Source organism: Erpetoichthys calabaricus, chromosome 1 (assembly GCF_900747795.2).
Source record: "Erpetoichthys calabaricus chromosome 1, fErpCal1.3, whole genome shotgun sequence".
In the NCBI taxonomy this organism is placed as follows: domain Eukaryota; kingdom Metazoa; phylum Chordata; class Cladistia; order Polypteriformes; family Polypteridae; genus Erpetoichthys; species Erpetoichthys calabaricus.
Window position 1 is genome coordinate 201815933 of NC_041394.2, and position 23236 is coordinate 201839168.

The following is a 23236-nucleotide window of genomic DNA, read 5'->3' on the forward strand; positions in this document are numbered from 1 at the left end:
GCAGATAAATAGAAATTACCATAACGATAAATTATAACCAAATGTACTTTTTATGTTTAGCTCTTTGGTAGAACAGTGAAAGCCAGCATTGCAATTGACAATGGAAGAGCTACAGAATTTATAAGAAGACGCTATTACACAGATAAATCCAGATGCTTTGAATGTGGTGTAAGTTTCAATGGACAAATTATAAAATTTAACAATTAAATATTATTTTTTATTCTTGCAAATTGTGCAAATGAATTGCAGCTCAAGTTTTTGAAATGTATTTTATTGCTCTGTGGATAAAAAGTAAAAGGAATATAGTAGTTTACAAGGGTTTGCATTTGTTTTTCTTGTCTTAAATGTTCTGTAACATACTTTTCACCTCAAGACTACTTAATTACAAGCTAGTGAAATATTTCTGCTGAACCCTCTCAAAGCTGAGTATCGGTAACCTAAATCAGCCGTTAACTGCCTAAGATAATAGTGCCAGTGAAGGTCTCAACTAGGGGTGGGCGGTATGACCAAAATTCTATATCACAGTATTTTTCTAAATTATCCCGGTTTCACGGTATTGGACTGTATTTTTTTCCCCATGCATGAGTGAATGTTAACCACATTTTCCACTGCAATTACTGCAGTAGACTGGCTAAGAATAACCTATTCCACTGTTATGAGAATTGTACATTGTACAAAAAAACATTTTACTGTGCACACAAGTATTAATACAGGTTTGCATGGCCCCATAAAGTGATAGTTTTCAAGGGGGTGACACTAATGAAGAGAAGGAATCACATTGCATGACAGTTGCAGTCAAAATATAGAACCTTTTTATTGAACAAATTTTGCAAAAACTTAAACTATGATTTTGACAACATATTTTCAACCATCCAAAGAGGCATTTAGACTTAGTAAAATATCCAGAGGTGCTTGTCAAAACTTGTATTGCACTGAACATGTCTTAGAAAAGTAATAAATAGTAAATATTTTTTGTGAACCAACTACACTTTGTTAATGTTAACTATCTCTGTCCACTAACACGTTAAAGTGACTTTTTCAACAACTTTACCATCAATAAACTGCATAATATTTAAACTAATAAATAATAACAATAAAATAAATAATACAGTAGTATTATTACTGATAGCTGCACTATTACTTCAAGACTTCAAGCCCAGGTGCATTACACAGTATTCACCAAATTAAAATAAAATAAAACAAGTACAACTTTGTGATGACATCCTTACCAAGTGTACCATCATTTAGGCAAACTGCATTAATATGGGCCTTGCTTCAAGCTAAGCTATATACATAAATAAAATAACTGCGACTTGCATTTACTGTATAATGCTATTTGTGGTATAGCCCTACGGAAGTGCATTAGGGCCACGGTGAAGAAAAAAAAAATACAGTAAAGAGGGAAGAAAAAAAACAAACTACCGGTATATGTCAAGAATAAAGTCGACATGCTGACTTTATTCTCGACATTTCCACTTTAATTTTGACGCTTATGTCAAGATTAAAGTCAACATTTCCACTTTATTTTCATAGTTTACTTCATAATTAAAGTAGAATGTCATAAACTAAACTTCATCCTAAAATCAATGTTTAATTTACTTGATTTTCTCAAACCCCGTCATAAGTTAATGCAGCACATTAAATGCTTTGTGTTGTGTTCCCCGACCCAGTTGTTAATCACTATGCTTCTTAAACTGACTTCCTATGCACTAAGAGGAGGCAGCAATCACCGCACAGAATCCATTCATTTCATGGTATTCCTGCTCTCTAAAAATATAGAATGCTAAGATAAATACTTGATATCACTTTCATGATGAAATGCATTAAAGCAGGTATTAAACAAGCACGGTAGTGAGGCGGTAGTGCTGCTCCCTGGCAGTAAGGGGTCCCCAGGTGTACGTTCAGTGTAGAGACCTTTATGGCAGGTGTGACGAGGCTCCAAAAAACTGGATGTATGAATGGGTATCGCACAGGTTTAACTTAAATATTGTGTAAATGTTGGGTTTGTGATCTGGTGGTCGGAGACACGAACACAGAATTCAATGCATGTTCTTCTGAGCGGGCTTTCTTTGTTGCACGCGTGCTGTCTCTATCTGACATACTAAAACCCCTGTTCCTATCCGTCCTTTTTCTTTCTCCACATAACCAATCACCACACGATAAACGTCTTTGTGAAATTAAAACTAGTTATAAACTTCGCCCACGGAGTGTTCAGAACTTTAAAAATATCTTCGTTATACATGTTTAATTATGCCATCCATTCAGAGTTGCGCCCATCTCTGAACGAGTCGCCAGCACATCGAAGGATAAATACAAGCAAAACATACACTAGCAGGGTCAATATAGCACAACAAAACCCCACATCCTATATGACTTTGAAAGGAAACTGAAGCGCCGAGTAAACCCACCAGAAAAACATGCAAATGCAAGGCAGGCACGCCGCCGTGCCCCCATATGATTAATGCATGCTTTAATGCATTTCACCATGAAAATTATATTATTTATTTTAGCATTCTACAGGGTGGCCCACAAAAAAGTAGCCTGCCTCCAATCGATCCCGTGACGTTGCAAAGAGTGTACATGAATATGCTGAAACGGGCACAGAGATGTATTCACGCACAAGAGATCTCTTTCCGCATGTTCTGTAAATGTGAATACCAAATTTGATATTTTTTCTCTTCACCACGTAATGCAGTCGTTTAGGTGGAGGCAGGCCACTTTTTCGTGGGCCACGAAAATGTTCAGAGAGAAGGAAGATCATGAAGTGAATGTATTCTGTGTGGCGATCGCTGCCGGCGCCTCCTGTTAGTGCAAGAAGAAGTCAGTTTAAGAATCACTTAACACAAAGCATTTAATGTGCTATATAACTTATGACGGGGTTTGAAAATATGTCGTCACACTATTACACAGTACCCAGGTACATTACACTGTATTGAAAACAAATAAAACAAGTACAACTTGGCTTGCAGTATTATCCAGTAGTATAGAAACAGTATTTACACATCTGACCTTTTAAAACTAAAGTATCTCCAGGCTCTCTGTCCATTTTCACCACGCAGCATTCCTATGCTACCGCCCACTATTTGGTGGTGTAGCAGTGAAAAAGAGCCCTAGTGCAACAAATCTTTGTTTAGCGGTGTAGCAGTGAAAAAAGGTCCCCACTTGAACAGTTTCCTGCTGCGCCACATTCCGAACGTCGTTTAGGCAATTTAAACCGGTGTTGCGGTATAAGAAAAATCCATATCATAAGAAAATAAAAAACGGTTTTCGGTATGAACCGGTATACCGCCCAGCACTAGTCTCAACGCAATAACTTAATTTCCCATATTATTAGTATTACTTTATTTAGTGACCATGACACCACAGGTGCATGGTTTTGAGTACTCATTAAACCTAATATCAATGCATGTAAATAAAGCTGTGAATGATTGTAAGAAAATATAAGATTTTTTTACAAAACAGCTCACTGTCAGTGTAACACAGAATATGATGATGCAGACAGAAATAATCACAACAGCAGTATTAGTAAATATTTTACCCAAATACAACCACAGTGTACCAACAGACTGCTTTTTCATTTTGATTAACATCAGAAGACATGAGGAAAATCCATCTAAGATAAATTTGCAAGAGGTCTTATAGAAGACATTTTTGTTTTTGTCAGAGCTAGCACTATGTTACAAGGTAGAAAAGTGTCACACAGCTTTTTTTCCATACAGGGTTGCTCAGAAGCTAAAATCTTAAGTCATAAAATAGGGAGTGAGAGAACTGATTTTGTAGTCAAATGAAAGGCTTTGAAAGGCTTGCCATTCGCACAGCAACAATGAATTTTAAAGCACATTTTTTAAGCTAAGTGATTTTTTTTGTATTGTGTAAAAAGGTCAAATATGTTTAAATGAGCTGGACACACATTTAGCATACCTTGAAATCTTATGCTATCATGTTGCTGTGTAGTAGAAATGCTGCAAGAGCACATTGATCCAGTTTCTCTTCTGATGTTAAACTAAGGTCCTTGTAAACAGAATTGATAAAGTATGGCCTTCCTTTATTATATATATTTTATTATATACAGTACACCAAAATGGGTGCATGAAGGACAGAAAATCATTATCCACTTTACAGTGTTTTGTTCAATATAATAAATGCATGATCTGCTTCTGAATTTACTGAGATATTGCTATATACGCAGGAGGTGTAAAGGGTATTGAAAGGTTGAATAAGATTACTTACTGCCTCAGGTAAATTCAGGTTTAGACCCAATATACAGTATCTGCTGTTTTACTCAAACCCTAATATACATGATTCCTATCAAAATCTCGGGGTTAGGATTAAGTTAAGCAAAAGTATTTCCCATGTATAAATCCAGATTTGAACATTTTCCTTTAACTGTCTTTGATCAGTTGATATTTCTAGGGGGTCACAATTAAACATTAGCTTAAAGAACACTAGTTTTGTATCAGTATAGTTAATTTTACTGGAATGTCCCAAGAAAGATCTAACTAGTAAAAGAAAAAAAAGTTACACATGTCAGCCATTGATTACTCAGAGTCTGGAATATATTGGCTTTCTATCTTTATTTCCAAGCATTAAATAATACTTATCTGTAAACACTGCAACTCTGCAAGTTGACTGTCAATTCTCATGCTGCTGACTGAAATATTAGCTTATCAATAGCTTCATAATATTCTACCGTCAGACACCAGGGGGGTATTTTCCGTATGTCGCTTAAATCATCCGAGATCAGATGCCTCATCTTGGATGAGTTAATGCCAGTGAAACTCATCCGGGATAAGTCGGTTTTTCAAACGCAGCCATGTAGTAGATTAGTTTAGCTGGATCTAATCATCCAAGATGAATGCGCGCACCCACGCTGATTGAAAAGCCCATATATATTGAGTCTAGAAATCATGATCAGCAAGTCCTTGATAGACTAACAAAATGACGAAAGAACGGGTGCATTTTTTTTTTCTCTCACACAAGCGGAGCAAGACCTTTTATTCGAAGGACATGAAGTATTTCAAGATTTAATATGCAAAAGGGGTAACACTGCAAAAGTAGCCCAAACCAGAAAAGACGGCTGGCAAAAAGTGGCCGACAAATTAAACGCTAAGTAGTGTGCATTGTACTTACTGAATGCAACGTTTCATTTCCTATGTGTCAGATTAATTAATATGTCATAGTTCCCGATCAAATGTGAGCACAAGGAGAACATGGGAACAGGTTAAAGTGAAGTACAAGAATATACTTAAAACTGGTAAATATTGGTATATATCTATTTAAAGAATTGTTGACATAAAGAATCATATATAATATAAAAAACATTAATTTTAAAGCTAATAAGAAAGCAGACAAGCAAAAAACAGGTGGAGGTCCACGTGGTCCAGACCTAACCGCTGCAGAAGAGTTGGCTCTCCAGCAAAATACCCATCGCCCTGTTTCTGAGGGCATTCCAGGGGGAAGCTCTTCCTCAGAACCAGTGGCAGGATGCAGTGGTCACTTCATTTCAAGTAAAGGATGGTCATTGCATATATTTGTCCTCGATGTGTGCCATAGGTATGTTCCATATAGCCCTCTTTTTTGTTGGGTCAGTTGCAGGAAATGTCATATCCCTAGAACGTGTGTCTGACCAACGAGATATTGACAAAGGTCAAATATTTGATGAAGACAATCCAGTGCCCCAATCACATTTGGAAATCCTGGGTAATGAGAATGTTAGGCTGATTGTGAAATTCTTCATGGAACTGTGGGGTGTTTTTGCCTATGTTGCCTACCTGCAATGGCATGAAACGCCTCTTTTATTGTCTGCACACGCAGGTGTCCAGGAAACACTCTGAAAGCCCGAAGGAAATATTTCAGAGCCAAACAGACTTTATGAATTGCCTGGCAAACTGCACTGTTAGATAGATTTTTCTGCATCGCCTACAGTATATAAAAAAAGTGCCGCTTGTAAAAAATCTGTCTGTGTGGTTGTGAGAGCCCGACTTTGCCTAGTCTGACTTCTAATGTAAGGTGCTAATAAATCTTTGAGGTACAATATTCCCCCTCGGCTAAAGCAGTATCTTTCGAAAAGAATTTCCTCCGGGAGCAATAAAGGATCTTGCCGATTGCGCAAAACCCTACCTATATGAAATTCTTTTCTTATAATTTGCGCACCGATATCAATTGGTCACTCATTCATGAACGGCGAAGCCATGACTGAATGAATTCCATGCACGGACACTGATTAAGTGTGTGAGCTAATCCTTGTTTACATAGAACAAACCTGCTCCGAGCAGGTTTGAGGATTTGGATGTGTTGCTATGACAACACATCCAGCAAGAGTTTCGAAAAACCGACAGATCCAGGATCATGCCAAATCGTCAACAATTTCATCCGGCTAAACGAGTAATCCACGTACAAAAAATACCCCCCAGGTTGTCATTTTTGTCACACGTATTCTTGTATGAAGCAACCACCAGTGTTTTTAGTTTGAAACAATACTCTGCGAATTATTTGTTTGTTAGGTTTTTTTTTTAAAGATGATGATTCTTTGTTATTGATCTTTTTGAACTATGTCTACCTACTGCTTATTAAATGTATTTTCTCTTAACTGTAGGATACTGGTCATTTAAGTTATGCATGCCCTAAAAATATGCTCGGTGAAAGAGAACCACCAAAAAAGAAAGAAAAGAAGAAAAAGAAGAAAAAAATAGAAGAGGAAGAGGAGTTGTATGTAACAGGTTTCATATATCAAAGTTTGTTTTTCTTCTGACTGCTTCTTTCTCATCATTTCATTTGTAATTGATAGTGTGGAAGAAGAAAGTGAAGATGAAGGTGAAGACCCAGCTCTTGACAGTCTCAGTCAAGCAATTGCTTTTCAGGTTTGAATTCTGAACATATTGTTCACTTCTTTTATATTTTATGCACAAGCTACCCTTAGGTTTAGTTATAGTTTTTAAAGAAACAATATTTCCTTTAAATTATTTTCTGTTCTCACTCACTGCATTGAAGATTTAGAGTTGCAAGGGACTATCCTAACAGCATGTGGCTCAGGGTAAGCAACTTTGGGTCACCTATTCATTGCAAGTGTATGGGAAAAGCTTTGATGTCTGGTTCCGCACTGTTGTCACTCACTAAAGCTCTTCACATTTCACCAGTTTGTAAAAAATGTATGTAATAGTGATACATGTCAGGAGCATAATGCACATAAACCTGTGTCTATTTTATACTGCAGTCGCCTTTATGCCAATGTGTCTTTGTTAGACATTGGCTTTATCAAGTATTCAATTTTCACAATGCTTCATTAAAGCACATGGGAAATTACTTAGCCCATACCACATTCAGAATTCTAAGACAGTCTCAGACTTGATTACTTGATTCACTAGTGAAGATAAGAGGGGGTGGTAAGTGGCAGGGGATTGGTCAGGGAAAACACTCAGACCAGTAATATAGCAACCTACTGAGAGCCTAATGTTATAACTCACGTACAGACAACACAAAATGTCCAATGTGAGAAGCAAAATCAAAAGAGAGAGAAGATAGAATAGCTTAAAAGTTATTATTCAAAGAGCAATTTTCTGTGGGTTTCCCTGTAGAAGGTAAGATAGTTACAATCTATTATTTTAAAGTACAGTTTTATTTTTCTCTATATTTACTTTTTGAAGATGGGAAATGGACAGAATACACAAGCAAGCTTGCAATATAGAATCTAGGAGTAAGTGGAAGTTAACACAGCACCTGTGTCCTCCAGAAAACGGCTCTCATTTAGCAACAATAAGCAGATGTAAAAAAGATAGTGTAGCCACTAGACCAGTAAATTCCTATTCCGCTTTAAGGAAAGATTAAATGAGCAAAAACTTTAATGCCCCACATTCCCTTTTTTAGTTTTCTGATACAAAATATTATTCAGATATGTGCTCATTCCACCCTTTTATTTTCAATTTCTAGATTTAATCAATTCACAAGAGTGCTAGAAATTTTATTATGTCTGAGGATAACCAGTCATTCATACAAAACACCTTTTACCTCTTCCTTTATTAAGTCCCTTAAATTATTTCAAAAGCTGGTTAGATCAGCAGAAATGAATATAAAAAATCTGTTATGCATATCTTATAGCATATTAACTATATAACAACAGTCAGCAAATGTAAAATTTTAAACCACTGTCCCAAATATCTTGCATATCCAAACTAATTCCCATTGGGATTAATAAAGTATCTATCTATCTATCTATCTATCTATCTATCTATCTATCTAATTGCAACATTTTACCCAAATTCAGAGCTCTGTTAATTTGACTATAGATATTTCTCATTTTGTGTACATATTATGCTTATTAGTTTTCAGCAATTTAAATGGTACCAACAATACTAATATTACTATACCTAAGATTTAAATAATACTGTATATACTAGGGGGCTTCACTCGCCAACCCCCGTTTTTGTTTTTCCGGATACACACTTTTAAAATTTTTTTTTTCTTTGAATTGTTGCTATTTCATTAGTTTCACTTTTATTTCTGAACTTCTGTAAAAACAATACAGTGGAACCTCGGTTCACGACCATAATTCGTTCCAAAACTCTGGTCGTAAACCAATTTGGTCGTGAACCGAAGCAATTTCCCCCCATAGGATTGTATGTAAATACAATTAATCCGTTCCAGACCATACGAACTGTATGTAAATATATACTGTATATTTTTTTTAAGTTTTTAAACACAAAACTAACACTGCAATAGTTTGTGCTATAGCGCTACCAACCGCTGGCTAAAAACACTTTCATTTAAAAAAAAAAAAAAAAAAAAAAAGTTTTAAGCACAGGGAAAAAATGAACATTTGAAAAAATCCGTAATTTAATAAACCACCAAGAAAAGTAACATTGCAACAATACACGCTACGAACCGATCGCTGTAAACAGAAGTGAAAACAAAATCAAGCCCAGTGCATTCTTTAACTGCCTTCCTACCTTATGTGTCCAGCCCCCTCTCTCTCGCGCTGCCTGTGTGTGTGTGCGTCTGTCTCTCTCGTGCTGCCTGTGTGTGCGCATCTCTCTTGCACGCGCTACCTGTGTGTGTGCTCTCTCTCGTGCTGTGTGTGTGTCTCTCTCTCTCTCTCTCTCTCTCTCTCTCTCTCTCTCTCTCTCTCTCTCTCTCTCTCTCTCTCTCTCTCTCTCTCTCTCTCTCTCTCGCTCGCTGCACAGGAAATGCACAGGGAGAGACTGAACATGTACAAACCGAAAGGGAAACTGGCTTGTGTGGTCGTGAACCGAGGCAAAAGTTTGGCGAACTTTTTGGTCGTAAACCGATTTGTACGTGTACCGAGACGTTCATGAACCGAGGTTCCACTGTATTTAGAATCTTTCAAGTCCCAATGTGCTGAATCTTTTTAATGAGGTCAGTGAGACATGTGTTTAATGACTTTGTACCATAATTCAGGATAGATTTCTCTGTTTGGAATTTCAGCACAGACAAAACGATCTACATCATCAGCAGTTAATTTTTTTTTTGCAAAGTAACCAGTAAATGCATGTGAGGTAAACTGTTTTTGAAATTCTCTTGACTTAAACTTCAAAGCCTTACAATATTTACATACTTCTGACATATCACCTATGTCCATATGTTCAATCTCTATTTGCCTTTTCTTTATTTCTCCTAGTAATAATTTATCTTTCTTTGCGCTGTGATGTTTACTTTCTTTGTTTTGACAGTGTCATTTTTTTCTGCTTTCATATTCTGTATCTTGCTCTGCATGTGTTTCGCGCCTACATTTTTTTTTTTTTTTTTTTTTTTTTGAGGCTTTTGAATTCCAGTTTTCATTATCTTTAACCTGCTCAGATGTGTTTGGCCCCCTTGTTTTTTAACCTCTTTATGACGTTTTACTTTGTTTTCTGACCTCGCTTTATCCTGCTTTTGTTTCAATGACACCTGGTCCGTGGTGATTATTTTCCCTTTTTCAAGTAATAATTTCCATTTGTTTGCGCTACTGCGATCTTTACTTTCATATTCTTTAACTTTCTCCACATGTGTATCGCGCTGTTTTTTTTTTGTTTTTTTTTTGACCCTTTCGAATTCCATTGCTTTCATAATCTCTAACCTGCTCTGCATGTGTGTAGCACACTTGTTCCAGGCTGATAATTACTTTCCTTATTTTCTGAATTTGCACCTAGATTATTCTTTTTGTTTTTTGTCTCTCCAACGCTTTTGAGTCTCTGTTCTCAGCGCTGCTTTCTTCTTCACTTAGTCGTCTACGTTTATGCGCTGAGAGCCCAGGATGTGTGTGTGCTCAAAGCCAAAACACAACTGAGTGTGTTGCTGCCCGTGTTCTTATTTGGTTGTAAGTAGGGCATGTCTTGCAAGAATCTCATGTTCTGCGTCATCGCGAGACGGTCCTGGGTCAATCTCTTGGCACAAAGTCTCATGTTTAAGGTCCCCGCGAGACGCTCCGTTGCCAATCTCTTTAGTCTCGCGGGTCTTCTAAGTGTCTTCCGTGATCTTAACATGAAGATCACGTCTCGATGCCTTACTGTTTCTCTGCAGGATTTTTTTTTATAATAGAGATATTTACTAGGGGGCTTCGCTTCGCTCGCCCACCCCTGGGTTTGGTTTACCGAAGACAGTAGAATCTCTGGGCACAAACGTTTCCGAACATGTACAAATCGGGTTATGATCAAATAGTTTGCCAAATTTTTGCATCTGTTCACGACCACACGCTCTGCTGGCGAACAAAAACTTGCGTCCAGTTTCCCTACACATGTTCGTACGCGCTAATGATTTCCCATTATCTGTTTCCCATTTTCTATTGTTTGTGTATACAGGGCCTAACAAAGCAGCTGATGTTTCAAAAGGAGTTACAATGTTAACCAAGCAGAGGCCTCAAGTGCTGGAAGAGGTGGAAAAACTGTTGCTAGTGTGGTTGAATGAGAAGCAACTTGCAGGAGATAGTGTAAGCGAGGCAATCATATGTGAGAAAGCCAGAAAGATTAATGGCGATTTGCTGAAAAAAATCCTTCTTCGTGTGGCGAAGGTGAGGAATTTAAAGCCAGTAGAGGATGGTGTGAAAAGTTTCCCAAGAGAAGTGGCATTTAATTTTTTTCCCTGTGCTTAAAACTCATAAAAAAAAGTTTACAGCGAGCGGTTCGTAAGGGTCTTGCGCAAACTCTTACAATGTTAGTTTTCTCTGTTGTTCAAGGTTTTCTCAGTGTTATTCAATGTTTTTACATTTAGTTTACTATTATTACACTGTGCATTCTATGGTAAAATTAAGTATTTTTTTGCTTAAAAAAATATATTTACATACAGTTTGTACGGTCTGGAACGGATTAATTGTATTTACATACCATCTTATGGGGAAATTACGTTCGGGTCGCATCCAGAGTTTCAGAATGAATTACAGTCGTGACCAGAGGTACCACTGTATACAATTTAAAGAGTTGTATTTAAAGATATGTTATTTTCATGGGAATTGTTACATATGCATTATTTTCACTTTTACTTTAAAACTTTAGCAAAAACAATACTGTACTTGTCCTTTAATTCCGGCCCCGGACGTGGTTAAATCTCTTTCTCACAGAACGTATAACGCTGTTCGCGTTGTGAATGGGGGATGGCTGAACGCACGCTAAGGAGAAGCGGTTGGATCATCTGCTGGCTTGTTGCTGCTGCTGGCAAGCTGAAATTCTGCTTGTTGCGCTGCACATCAATCATTTAAAAGCCTGTACAGCAGCTGTCCTTTTGCCACTTCGCGTCTCTGACGCTCGCGTTGTGGGGCGGGGGGAGATTGTTGGGTGATTTGGCTGAACGCATGCTAAGGAGAAGCGGTCGGATCATCTGCTGGCTTGCTGCTGCTGGTGAGCTGCGTGTTCTGCTTGTGACTTGTCGTTGTTTTAAGAGCTGGGAGCACATGAAGTGTGTCTGCCAAAAGCATTCCAACAACTGCTAGGTTAGGTGTCCGTGAACTTTTTTTAAATGCGGTCTCACTGCCCGTTGTCTCGCATGACGTTAAAGTGTCTCTCGCAGGAACATCAGATTGTCTTTCGAGAAGATCATGTCTCGTCTCCCTAGTCTACCTTCCAAGATTTTTTTTTATAATAGATATATTTCAAACCAAGGGATCTCCATCACATAACATTCCTCACATATTATACAACACCCTCACACTCATCTTTTTTTTAACCCATTTACTCACTCACAGCATTTATCTTCAACCTTCTGTTTTGTAAAACGACCAAAACATTGTAATCAGCATGTAATATTTTTTAATTATTTCAAGAATGTCAGCCCTTTTACTGTGCAGTTTCCCATGATTCCCCTGGTCGAAGTGAGCAGCACTGTAAAATAAATCATTTCATCAAGCCAGCGCAAAAGATTGGATAGGATGCTGACAACAGAACAGTAAGAGCAAGATGGGACTCATGGGACCGACCAGACTATAAGAAAAAAGTGCTGATCCTCAGTTCGATACTGCTCCCGTTCACAAAGGCTCTTCAGACTCCCAGCAATGTGCAAAACCTTTTATTTAACTGTGCTTTATCTCAGGAGTATGAGACAGAAAATTGTGTGACTATTCTATGCCATAATACTCATTATGTTAGCATTTCTTTGTTAGACAAGGGCTTTATAGGGTGTTTTCAGATTACACAATGCTTCATTAACATATATACCTAATAAATACACCGAAATCTCCTATACCATATGCTAATTCTAAGACAGCCTCAGCCCTGGTTATGGGATAAGCTTCTGGCATTACTCAAGGGCCATACAACTGCACCTTAGAACAATAATGACTTATTTTAGGCAGTGAAAAGACCTTGTGAACCCAAGAATATAAAATGTTAAATATTACAAAAATGATTTCACTTAACCAGTTTTAAGGTAAAATTATATACTGCTCTAGACCATGATGAAAAGCATGTCTGTAGCATTGCTTATACAGTAAATTATAGTGTCAGAGAAAATAGAGTAAATACTGATTAGATATATGTTCTGTATGTTCTTGCAGAGCGATGCTTAAATAATCCTTTTCTCATACATTTATATTTAGATACTGGTCTTTTACCTTTACAGTTAACAGCAGCAGAAAAAATACACTGGTGTACTTACAGCTGGCACATGCACATTTCTTCTTCCTTTTAACTAGCTTGTGTTCACATCCATTTTGCTGTCAGTAGTGGCTGTCAGACAAGTCAAAGCAGAAAATATACAAAATACACAAGTTGAAGTGACCGCTTTTAAATTCAATTTTGAAATAGTAAATTGATAATTTAAGTTGCACATAATGTCCCTTTGTTTCAAAAAAGATGAGTTTGCAAATACTTTTCAGTGGAAGTATTTAACAAGAATGAAATTTCTTGACAAATTTCCTTAAAAAATAAGTGTTTCAGATTTTAACAAAATTGGTCAACTGGGAGCAGAGTTCTTTCAGGCAGATGGACAAACAAACATAGCAACCGCAATAGGTGCTTTTTGCATTATCAGTGAATGTACCTAAAATTCCTTGTAAACACAGGTCTGAGAAATGTATCTAATATGTAAAAGGTGCTCTAACTAACAAAAGCTAAATTTTATCTGAGGTTCTTACAATGAAGTCAAATATTTGTGAAGACAGTTAAATTTCATTAATGTACTATACCTCTCGACATTACTACTTAATTATTGCCTGTACTGTCATTGTTTCATTGGTTTCAGTGTAATCCTTAATCCTATCAATTTTCATCTTTGTGAGCGAGTTGTGGTACATTATAGCACATCAGTTAAATAATATCAGCATAATGACTAGGTAGCCAGGGTAGGAAAAGTGTTCTTAGTTCAAGAAATAAAGTAAAGCCCTGGGGCCTCATATATAAACGGTGCGTACACACAGAAATGTTGCGTACGAACGTTTCCACGCTCAAATCGCAATGTATAAAACCTAAACTTGGCGTAAAGCCACGCACATTTCCACGGTACCTCATACCTTGGCGTACGCAATTTCTCCGCTCGGTTTTGCAGACTGGTGGCACCCAGCATCAAAACAGTGCTACTGTTCCTGTGTGGTCACCCTTTCTTTCTTAGACCCACGTTCCTGACGCGCCTTTATAAATACACTGAAATTAACTGCATATTGTTTATTAGTGTAATGCATGTGATTGCAATTAACCTGTAGCAATATAATGGTCCAGGGAATAGCCATAGTATTACAAATACCATAACTGCTTTAGCATTGTTACACTCGCTGCATCTTCTTCTTCTTTCTGCTGCTCCCGTTAAGGGTTGCCACTGCGGATCTTTTTCCATATTACTCTCACTGCACCAGTCGGAGTATTTATATCACTGTATCTGAGTGGGGAATCACAGCAGCAGCTGATTGGAAAGAGAATTATCGGTATACAGTTTCAAGTACACACTACCTCAACCACGGCAAAAAGCGTCAAAGCCTTTCCTGTACGGACCTCGTGTTTCAGAAACAGTTTCTTCCCAAGAACTATAAACGCACTCAATCAGTCCATCAAGTGCTCCTTGTAGAACTGTTTGTACTTATAGGTACAATCACCTCACTGTAAACTTACACTACAGTTATAATATTGCACAACCTGCGCTACTTTATAAAGCGCGTATGATGACATCATTTTTAAGATGAAATGCAGCAAAATATGTTGCTTATAGTATACAGATAAAACACCTTCATTTAAATAACCTGTATTGTTAATAATTAAACATGTGAGGACACGGTGCCGCAGCGCTAGCTAGTTCATGGATAGCTCCTGCCTTGCGTTGTGTTATTGCTGGTGCTGACGCAACACTGGGAGGACAGACGGATAGAATAATTAAACATGTACTACGAAGATATTTCAATGTTCCTTAAAAGTTTTGAAGAATCGGCGTTCTAAGCTTACAGATGGCTTAACGTCTATTACAGAGCTGATTGTGTGGCAATTGGGTATTTGGAGAAAGAAAAGTAAGGACAGGAATTGGAGGTTAGTACGTTTGAAAAGGACAGAACTTCTGTAATAAATTATTCCATCGAAGGTCGCACATGGCGCAGCAAGCCTCTTGCATGAGATATGAACAATCACTGTGCCACCGTGTTCCCATGTTTAATAACATGCTTTCATTCCTATCATCATGAAAATGATATCACGTATACATCTCAGTATTTTAATTATTCAGAGAGCTGTAATATCACGAATGTAATGGATTCTGTGTCCTGTCGGAGAAAGAGAAAGAACGGAAGCACGTAGTGATTCACACACATAGAGCACATAGAAGATCAAATACAGAACAAAGCTTTTAACGTGCTACTTGAGAAACTAGTAAAATAAACAATTTTAAGATGAAGTTTATGATGTTCTACTTTAATGGCAAAATAAACTACGTGATTAAAGTGGAAATTTCGAGATTAAAGTTGACAATTCGTGCTTTTTTCCCCACTGTGTGCCTATTTTTTTTTGTCTGTACCCTAATAAGCTTTCATATGACACTCAGACGGTGTGCTACGACTTGCCTTTTCACGGCGACTTTGATATGTGATTTCTTTTTTATTTCGGGCACTGTGCGACTTTGTGAACTTGATCTTTCGAGTTTCTCCTACACTCTGTCACTCGATCAACTTTCTTTTGTTGATTATACCACTGTTTAAACCAACAAATAGTACGTTTTTCCTTTGCCTCCACTTGGTATTCGCTGAAATTCTTATATTTTCCCCTGTGCTTTTCCCATTGTCTTTTCACAGAAGGCTATTTATATTGATTTGCATATTCAAAGAGGCGTAATTCTGGGAGGAGTTGGGGCGGGACAGAAGGCGCGTGGACGTGCGTTACTTTTCACGCTGATCGGAATTTATGTAGTGGAAGAATGTGAACACCCAGATTCCTGCATCTGGATTTTTCTGTGCGTACGCACAATCCCGCTTTTGTGCTTACGCAATGTTATAATGTGAGTTCTACGCACAGTATTATACATGAGGCCCCTGGTCACACTACATGTCACTTCCAGCAATTTCTGTGCCATACCTGTCAGTTATATACAGTAATCCCTCCTCCATCGCGGGGGTTGCGTTCCAGAGCGACCCGCGAAATAAGAAAATCCGCGAAGTAGAAACCATATGTTTATATGGTTATTTTTATATTGTCATGCTTGGGTCACAGATTTGCACAGAAACACAGGAGGTTGTAGAGAGACAGGAACGTTATTCAAACACTGCAAACAAACATTTGTCTCTTTTTCAAAAGTTTAAACTGTGCTCCATGACAAGACAGAGATGACAGTTCCGTCTCACAATTAAAAGAATGCAAACATATCTTCCTCTTCAAAGGAGTGCGAGTCAGGAGCAGAGCATGTCAGAGAGAGAGAGAGACAAAAGCAAACAAATCAATAGGGCTGTTTGGCTTTTAAGTATGCGAAGCACCACGGCACAAAGCTGTTGAAGGCGGCAGCTCACACCCCCTCTGTCAGGGGCAGAGAGAGAGAGAGAGACACAGATAAAAACAAACAGTGAAAAATCAATACGTGCCCTTTGAGCTTTTAAGTATGCGAAGCACCGTGCAGCATGTCGCTTCAGGAAGCAGCTTGCACAGAAGGTAGCAACGTGAAGATAATCTTTCAGCATTTTTAGACGAGCGTCCGTATCGTCTAGGTTTGCGAACAGCCCCCCTGCTCAATCCCCCTACGTCAGGATCAGAGAAACTCAGCACAAGAGAGGGAGAAAAGTAAGTTGGGTAGCTTCTCAGCCATCTGCCAATAGCGTCCCTTGTATGAAATCAACTGGGCAAACCAACTGAGGAAGCATGTACAAGAAATTAAAAGATCCATTGTCCGCAGAAATCCGCGAACCAGCAAAAAATCTGCGATATATATTTAAATATGCTTACATATAAAATCCGCGATGGAGTAAAGCCGCGAAAGGCGAAGCGCGATATAGCGAGGGATTACTGTAATCTTTAAAATCTTGTACCAGTTGCCACCTACACAGAATCTTCCACCTGTCAGATTTTTCTGTAGTGTGACATCCCCGGTGACTCGGTTATAGCCCTTTGCAACTAGCCATGACAAGATCAAACAGGATTAATTTTTGATACAAGTGGCAGGTGTTTTTAGGAGTAAACAACCAATAAATGTTCAGCTATAAGTACTATGCATACACATCTGTTGCTCACAACTAAACAAATCGTTTTCTGCTAGTTTTATGATGTGTATTTTTTGTTACAAACGAAAGCACAGAAAACAATGGAAACAACAGCTACAATACCACCTGGTTGTTGTCTGTGTTGCAGTATTTTATTTTTAGTGTGCGTTATACTATTTGCCTGCTAAAATGTGTTGCTGTCGCACAATAGGAAATTTGACACTGAAAAGTCATGGAGGAATCATGTAGTCTGTCAACCACTGTGATTTCCATTTGTGTAATATGACATTTTCAAAGCAATGAGATCTATCAGCTACAATTGATTTGAGTGTGGCATGTTGTCCAAGTTCTATCGTAATGCCATCCTAATCCATGTGTAATGGGCTAGAATTCAGTATTCTAAAGAAAATGACATTTCGGTGTGTTGCTTAGTGTAATGGGCTATAAACTAGGGTTTTAAAGAAAAGGCAGAATTTCTGGAAAATTCTGCTACAGGTTATTGCTGATGGCTATCTACAGGACACAAATATTTACCTGTCTTGCTAAAGAGTCACCTGCTTTGAATAGTCAGACTGCTTTGATTTAGTATCTTATCTACATACAATGTGGGGATACAGAACTGTCTGCTTCCTTGGAAAATTAACGAGTTCTGGGGACATTGGTTTCTAATCAAATACTCAAAGTAAATGTGTTTACACTATTTGTTATAGAGAGTAAATTGGCTTGCACGCTTGTTTTCACTGATTACCATGTTCATCTATGCAGAAATTGAAGCATATATATATTTCTGAGAATAAAGGTAGAAGAGAACAGAGAAGTATGGTCTAAGACTTGGGACTGCTGTCTGTTTCTTTTATGCTTTACACCATATTGCTGTGGCTACGCCCTGTAGCAACAGTGACTTGTACCTGGCCCAGGTTCCCCTAGGCCTGAGGTCGGTAACACATGCATGATTAAAACTAATGAAAGAAGGAGGAGACACATCAGGCATATGTTACGTATATAATCTTATAACATTTTACACCTTTTTGACCTTTTTAGATTCTCAACTTTCTAATAATCTCATACAGTGACAACATATCTGGTGGTAAGAGTGAGTAATAATACAGCATTTGATCCTGTGATCATCGGGCAATTTTCACCATGTGAAAAAATTTCAAGAATCCCTGCTAAATATTTCGATATTCTCTCCTTTCTTTTTATGCAAACCCATCTTTATTTTATTTATTTTGCAGCAAGTGCAAAGTAGGAGTCAACCCTGGATGTGATAACAGGCCATTGTATGTAACAGTCAGTCATAAATGGCAAATTTAGAGTTTTAGTTAACCTAACAAGCATGTAGATGGAAATGAGAGTACCTAGAGAAAACTTTCATAAATATGAGAATTTTCAAATTCTAAATGGATAGGATTCATACCAGAGGTGGATGACTTGAGTCAGATTCAAGTCTCAATTTAGTAACTTGTGTATTGATGAATTACAACTTGACAATGGGCTTAAAATAGATGTTAATATACAGTATTTTTCTGTGCTCTATATCACATAAATCATCAGGACTAGTCATTGCTTTTACCCTTCAACACACTGGAGGTATCAGCACCAAATCTTACCAATTTTGGCTATTCTCATTTACTGCAGACTGCACTGCAAAGAATGAAATGGCCTTGTGCAAGATCAGCAAGTAAAAAGTCGCTCACACAGCAACAACATCTTTACATTTTGACATTTCAAGATTCGTAAAGACTGTTATGTCTACTAGAGAGAGAGAGACCAAAATACAGCAATTGGTGTCATTGTTCCAACTATATACCACTCCAGCTTGCTTCCTGAAATGTGTGTCAACTCCATAGTTCCAATGACTTTGTTTCATACTGCTTATCTCTAACTCCAATCCATGCTATTCTGTGCCTATTTGAGTCCCCCATTCTCCACGTAGTATGCAAATGTGGTGTTCAGTCTTCTTGTTTTTCCCATCTGTGAACTGCCGAACCAAGTGAGGATCTGTACGACCTCCAAGTCACACAAAAAGATGCTGCAGAGATTGTTGCCCATTTTTATACAGTAAGTAAATCCCATAGGCATCATTTTCTAAGGGTCGAGGCATTATAGTATGCTGCATTAGTCGCAAACATTTATTAGATAATATTTAAATGGCTAAGATGTTTAGATGCTTTAACTAACTCTTGCTTTAACTCATTGGCTGCATGCCATTGTGAAGAGCTCGCATTTATGACCCCGTGCTGTTTCATTGTAACATGGCAACTGTGATTTGTTTTATGGGAGATGAAAAAATATTTCCTACTAAAAACAAACATTACACAAGTTAAATACTGCCAAAGGCATATAGTAAAATTTATAGCTACCTTATATAATTTATAATTACCTTCGATATATCCATATACTTTTGTTTACTTGAGATGATAATGGAACATGCAATGCATATTGATTAGCCAAAAAAGCAGCCTACTAGTACTTTAAATGAAGAACAGGCCAAAACAAAGACTGTTAGGATGCTAACGTAAAACACAAAAAGAAAAAAAAAAAAAGATGACAGTTGTACTTCTCTAGTTCTCTAGCAGAACCACTACTCTTCTGTTTTGGGGTGCAACTAAACTGATTCCCTCATTATTCAAAGTGGCAGTGAGAATACTGGCAATGCCTGCATCCAGTTACCTTGCTGAGCAGGTATTTAGTCATGGAGGGGTGACAATGACCACATTGTTCATAAAGTATTAAAATCCTGTTTCACTTAATTTTCTGCAAGTGCAATGCATTATAAATGATAGGGGTTTATTTCAATATTTTGTTAATGAGAAATACAGTATGCAAATGAACATGGAGATGTTATTTTAAAGTGAGAGTAGATTATGTTGCTTCATTACTCTGAAGTGGCATAGCCTTTCGAAATTTGTTTCCTTTAAATACAGTGTGTCTTAGACACAGTACATTTGAAGAAACTGTGGAGAATTGATTGTACAAATACCAATTAACTTTAAAGTTAACCAATTATTCATATATCAATCATTATTTCTTTTTAAAAATAGTTTTCTCTGAGAAATTTTTTTCAGCTTACATGTTCGTACACATCAGACATTATCATAATTAGATTAAGTGCATCTAATTAAGCACATTTTTGCTTAAGTCTTCTAATGACTTGAAGCTTGAACTTGAAGCATACTTGAGACTTGCAAAGGTAGGATTGAGTCCCACCTCTGATTCAAACAATGTTCTCTCAAGATGTGGGGCACAATGCAGCCAAGAAATTATCAGTTGTACACATTTTCATTACCATTATATTTAGGTTTTTGCTGATTTCACGAGTTCAGTAGCAATGTTATTAATCGGGAAATAAACCATCCAAGCAGTTCAATTTATTCTTCTCCTTTAAGCAATTTGGAGTAAGATGTAGAAGAATTTTGCTGTTGTCAAATTAAGATTTTTTTTTGAAGATGTCCCAACATGTTTGAGTTGCTCAGAAAAGAATTCAGAGCAGGATATGAATATAATTAAATCAGTATAATATTTCCTAACAGCTAATATGTGATTATCACTTTAAAATGGGAGATGAGATTGATGGCAGGCTTAAAAAGCTCAGTTATTGCTACATCCCGTTTGGACATCTCCTGATTGATTGTACCTTATACAAATCAAAGGGGACTTCTTAACAGTTTAAGCTGGCAGTTTATATAACTAGTTTTTCATTTTACTTTATTTTACTATAAGCTCCAAAACATTTTCTAAAGGACACAGAACATATTGTATGTCTGTAGTAATTGTTTTTACTTGTTTCGACATCTGTAGCTATTTGTTTTAATTGTTTTTAGTTCATTTTTTCCCACAGGCACCAACTAAATCCCTATAAACATCTTGATAAAAAACTTGAATCTCTTTCAATGGTTTAAGGTATGAATTGGTTAATAGTGATAACCTGATTCACACGTTGCTTTGAAAGTAATTCCCCATTTGCCAGTCCCCATCTCTAGAGAGCTTTGCGAACTGCGTTAATTGCCAACACTGCTTTTCTGCAAGTGTCCACTGTGATCTCTTCCCACAGGGCTTGATGGCTTTTAGCTTTCCTGAAGACCTGCAGTTCTGTGGGCTTTAGGGAATATGTTGAGATTGTTTGGGCGATCTTTTTTCAAAACCCAGTATTAGGCTTTTGTCATTTTTCTAATAGGGCTTGCAGTTCTCCCTGTTAACAATAAGACAGTATTTACAAAGTACTTTAGTAAAAATGTATAATTTAGAGTAAATAAATGGTATATTTTTAGCTAGACAAAGAGCCCGTTTCGACAACGTAAGATGAAACCGGCACGAGTTTGTGTCAGCAGTGTATGAAGAACAAATGCTAAGTAACAAAGAAGTTGTTTTGTAATGATTGTAGTCCACTTTACTCATTACTGTACAGGCTTGTACTGTTAGTTGATGAATTTTCCAGGCCTATAGTATAATATTGAATGATGAATGTTCCAGTACAATATGGAATAGTAATAAGTATAAGCACCACAAACCTGATATAGGTGTATTGAATGAATGCGTAATTAGGCCTCGAGCTGTAGTCAAAATCGCCTTTCAGGCCTCTAGAGCTTGTAATCGAAGTCGCCTTTCTCTTTCAATTTTTGTGGCCGTAAATCCGCTGCCTGCCACGATGTTGGGGTTGGATGTCGGTCTCGTAAGGTTTTTTGGGCAGCTGCGCAGAAGGCGACTGCACATTCGGCTTCGGACGGACGTGAGTGATTGAGGAGGCAGGTGAATTATGTATTAAGATTTAACAGGGGTAATGAAATATATATTTTCATTGTAAATTTAATTTTGTATATGTTTACAGCAAGCAAAAATTGAAGAAGAAGAGTTTAAAGTCAAACAGCCTACAAATCAACCATCCACTTCAGGATCCCGGCGGCCACGAATTAAAAAGTGTGCTTATTTTAGTGATGAAGAAGAGCTGAGTGATTAAGTAAGAAATATACTTTAAAATTCATTGGATTTTTTATATATTGTAAAAAAAATGCATCTAAAACTAGTAACTCTGGGTAAAACATTTGTTTTATTTTTTCACATTTGTAAGTTATAGATATTAAAGCTCATCAAATTTTTTCAAAATTATAATTATATGTATAGCCATATATTTGTGATATTTTTTCCTTTCAGTTTAATTTATATATTCTTTTCCCTGTATGTTAATGTAGAGTTCATTGTCAGTTCTCTTCTTCTCATGGTACTCCGAGGAAGTTTGTGATGCTCTGAACATTCTTGGACTGCTGAGCTGATGGGTATCCCCATAATTGGTCCTTGTTATTGCCTGCAACATTCAACTGTTGTTGGACTCTACAGTATGTTGCATGCCTATCTCTGTCACATAGGTATACATTAAGATCCTGATTTTTAGGTTTATAATGTATTCATTATTATCTTTTTATTAAGCATCTGTTTATTCGTGTATTTTTCAAAACCTTGTACCTGAACTGCTGTCTTTTCCCCAACCTTGGCAGAGTATAAGGTATACAGTTTGTACAGATACGGAAATGTAAAATAGATGGTATGTATGTTTTTTTTACAATATTTGTCTATTTTGCTTTATTACAGTAAAAACCACTGGATGATAAAAATTGTCTATTTTCAATTGCAGTTATTCCAGCTACACAGATGTTTTGCCTGTTTTCATATAACATAAAAATGGTGGTATTGTATATGGTTTCAGTTTTAAGTATTTGTAAATATATTACTTTTGTTTTATATTAGAAATACTAATGTATTTTAATCAATTGGCTTAAGCTTTATAATTATGTATATTGATGAATGTACAGTATATGTAATGCAAAGTTGTGACACTTCATTAGCATTTTATGAAGATTGTCAGACTTGTTTGCCATGAAGTTTTGAAAAACTTCTCTATAATTAATAAAGAATAGTTCATTTTCTTTATGTGGTTCTTTATGAAATGGTTTGTGTATAAAGCATATTATGTGCCTACTGCTAAAAATGTCACAAATTAAACAGAACTAGGACCTTATTCTTGTCAATTGCTGAAAAGGCATGAAAGCAAAATTTGATTTGAAGGAAAAAAAAATTCCTTGTCACATCGCCAAATTGCTCTGTTCTTTCAAAGCATACATTTTTGTGTACAGTTGGTATGATAGCATCTCACAAAAATGGATTTCT

At 37.0% G+C, this 23236-nt stretch overlaps 1 protein-coding gene across 3 annotated transcripts in view; it reads left to right on the top strand.

The window, feature by feature from the left end:
* Positions 1-22999, top strand: part of zcrb1 (zinc finger CCHC-type and RNA binding motif 1) — a 34740-nt gene extending 11741 nt beyond the window's left edge. For all 3 annotated transcript variants that reach the window (XM_028810831.2, XM_028810839.2, XM_051919699.1), the window contains 5 exons: positions 61-168; positions 6596-6708; positions 6788-6860; positions 21903-22031; positions 22264-22999. In XM_028810831.2, the coding sequence (XP_028666664.1) occupies positions 61-168; positions 6596-6708; positions 6788-6860; positions 21903-22031 (423 nt within the window). In that variant the 3' untranslated portion in view covers positions 22264-22999. The remainder of the gene's footprint in view (positions 1-60; positions 169-6595; positions 6709-6787; positions 6861-21902; positions 22032-22263) is intronic.
* The last annotated feature ends 237 nt before the right edge of the window (positions 23000-23236 follow it).